At 33.8% G+C, this 3,020-nt stretch overlaps 1 protein-coding gene across 1 annotated transcript in view; it reads left to right on the top strand.

Moving 5' to 3' along the window:
* CLASP2 (cytoplasmic linker associated protein 2) overlaps positions 1–3,020 on the top strand; it is an 82,378-nt gene that overhangs the window by 54,131 nt on the left and 25,227 nt on the right. The window contains exons 20-22 of the mRNA XM_009695037.1: positions 135–379; positions 1,035–1,098; positions 2,539–2,541. Of these exons, the coding sequence (XP_009693339.1) occupies positions 135–379; positions 1,035–1,098; positions 2,539–2,541 (312 nt within the window). The remainder of the gene's footprint in view (positions 1–134; positions 380–1,034; positions 1,099–2,538; positions 2,542–3,020) is intronic.

Raw genomic sequence — 3,020 nt, 5'->3', positions numbered from 1 at the left:
AGTTGGAGCAATTTGTCACTGCAGGGAGTAGGGGTCACAGCAATTATTCGAACTGTTGGTCTTTCTACTGATTAGCGGTATGTATACTGTCTCCTTGAAAATCAGTCCTAATGTGGGGTGTTTCTGTACAATAGAAGAAGCCTGTGCGAAGAAGATATGAGTCCTATGGGATGTACTCAGACGATGATGCCAACAGTGACGCATCAAGTGCCTGTTCAGAAAGGTCCTATAGCTCTAGGAATGGAAGTATACCAACATACATGAGACAGACAGAAGATGTGGCTGAAGTCCTAAATCGCTGTGCCAGCTCCAACTGGTCAGAGAGAAAAGAAGGCCTTCTAGGCCTGCAAAACTTATTGAAGAACCAGAGAACTTTAAGGTAAGAAGACATGTTAAAAGGAAAACATTTTATTTCAGAGTTGAAGGGAGGCAAGGGAAGTAGGAAAGGAGGCTAATACGCTAAAGAATACAGAAAGTTGAGGAGAGGGAAAGCTGAGTGTGTGTCTGTGAGAGTAAGATGGGGGAGAGAATGAGGAAGCTATTGTCACTTCTGGCCACCAGTCTGTAAGGTCTGTTTACAAAGCTCAGTTTAAGAAATGGAATTTAAAATCAAGAGAATTCTTGTAATACAAAGTATTCCGAAAGTGCTTGCATCTAGTATTGATGGAAGGCCTTCATTTTTATTTATTTATCTTATAATTTATTTTTACTATTATTATTTATTGGGTATTTATTCAGAAGAAGTTGTTTACTACTAGCTACCAAGAATACCTTTTTCATTATCAGCTCTATTAAAATAGTTGGGAATGGTATAATTCACGAATTAGTTTAAAGAGATATTTCTAGGTTGAAAGTCTCATTTTAGACAAAATCTATTACGTTTTTATCCATGTCTTAAACAAAATGCTTTTCTCTGCTTCGTTTAGTAGATTATTTGATTCAATATTTACAGTCTATTTCATTGATTGCCATGCATTAGTGTTCCGGTAGTACTGACAAGGGAGTTGACTAATGTATTGTTGTCACTTTGACAGTCGTGTTGAGTTGAAAAGGTTGTGTGAAATCTTCACAAGAATGTTTGCTGATCCTCACAGTAAGGTATGTTTAGGTTTTTCTTACCTTCAATAAATGTTTGAAAACATAAATTAACTGCAAGCCAGTTGTGGTAAAATATGTCTGTGATATTTGCACATGTAAAAATTTGACAAACTATATTCTATAAGTAATTAACGGTATCAGATGTCAATCAATTTAATTTGCAGTTTCCAACAAGATAATTTTCAGTTATCCTGCGAAAAACATGGGAATAAAGGAAAGGTTAGTTTCATCTAAAATGTATTGAAGTAGTTCAACAGTTTGTGCTCAAAATTTGTAAGTATTTTTAAGAAGTCATGTTGGTTAGAGGCCACTTCAACATGAGTAATGGTTTTCTCTCAATTAGAAACAAAAGACTCTGGTGCAGTAATTTAAATCGTAAAGAAAATGGTCTGACTAAATTGTACATGATGAGTCTGAACTATACCAAATGTGTACTTATTTAATTTCCAGGGTATTTTGTATTATCATAGCTTATGATGTCTTCCTGGAATTTCACAGAGGGCTGGCAGTTGAGACTGTTAAACAATTTTTACATCATTGTTAGTATTCACTAAGTAGGATGGAGACTATACTTTGGTATAAAAGAAAATGCGATGTTTTATTCACGTTTACCTAGGTAAAGACCCAGTATGGATGAGATAACAAGAATAATCCTTCTGTTTTCTAAGACCATTAAAATCTTTTTAACTGAGTTCACTTGATGGTATTTTTACAATTTTTGTGGGAGGTGGGTTACTAGCACAGCTTCATATATGCAGTAATTTCCCATAGCAAAAGGACTGCAGGTAAGTAAGGAGCTGAATAAAATGGTATAATGTGAAAAACACCTAACTTTGTATTTTGTTTGAATTATAGGCTTGTTTGGAAGAAACCTTATCTTTTGTGTTGAGTATAACATGTCCCACTTTGTGTCCATATTTCACAGTATTGCAGCTATGCATATATCAGAACTACCCTGGAGATTTTTTTTTTATATTGGGGGAGTCAGGGAAGGATAATGAAAATGTTCCAAAATTTAATTGTATGTGTCAGAAGAGCATTTTATCTTTTCATTAAGCCTTTAGGAATGTTACATTGAATTATTCTAGTTGATTGTTTTGTTTTGTTTACTGGGCATTCTGACTTAAAAAAATGTTGCTTTGATTTCGAAAATTTGGCTAGTGTTATAACACGTGGTACACCTGTTCCAGTCACTGAAACCTTGCTTGCTTTTTGGTGTTGCAAAACTATTAATAGTTATCAGTATATTATCAGGAGGATCCTTTAAATATTAAGAGTTCATGAGGTGTGAATTTTTTATCACACATGGCTACACAAATCTCATCTTAGACTCTTTTCAAGTGTCTGTATGAATTATTCTGTCCTCACTTTTTTGTTTTAATTTTTTTTAAAAAAAAGTTTGCTTTAACATGATAGCTGGATGTAGGGAATTACTTAAAGAGAGTGATATCATTTGGAGGAGAAAGTGGGAGAATGATTTGAAGGACATGCCAAGTGCTTTTTAAAATACATAGAGTATCCCAATAAAATAACTAAATTAATCATAAAACTTTTGAAATACCTTTTTTGTTTTATTTTGTTTTATATTCCATACAGGAACTTTGTATCGATGGCCACTAATTTGTGTGTTTTTATCTTTTTCCCTTTTTTGTTGTTTTTTGTTTTGTTTTTGTTTCATTTTGCATGCTGTCCCCTGTGTTGGAACTCTCTTTAGAGAGTAAGTTGGTTCAATATTTGTTGGAAGCCTAACCTTACTTGCATGAATGTGCAATTAACCCTTTTTCTCTTTTTTCTTCCCCAAAGAGTTCATGCAGTGTCAAGCCTTTTGCAATCATAAAATGCTATATAGAATTATGTAAACTGTGTGGTAAAGTTTCGAGATGTGCTTTATCTACTAATTAACTGACATCGTTTGGTTATGC

The sequence above is a fragment of the Cariama cristata genome, unplaced genomic scaffold, assembly GCF_000690535.1.
Source record: "Cariama cristata isolate BGI_N322 unplaced genomic scaffold, ASM69053v1 scaffold4042, whole genome shotgun sequence".
NCBI lineage: Eukaryota > Metazoa > Chordata > Aves > Cariamiformes > Cariamidae > Cariama > Cariama cristata.
The sequence above is the reverse complement of the archived record's forward strand: the minus strand, read 5'-3'. Positions and strand labels throughout refer to the sequence as shown.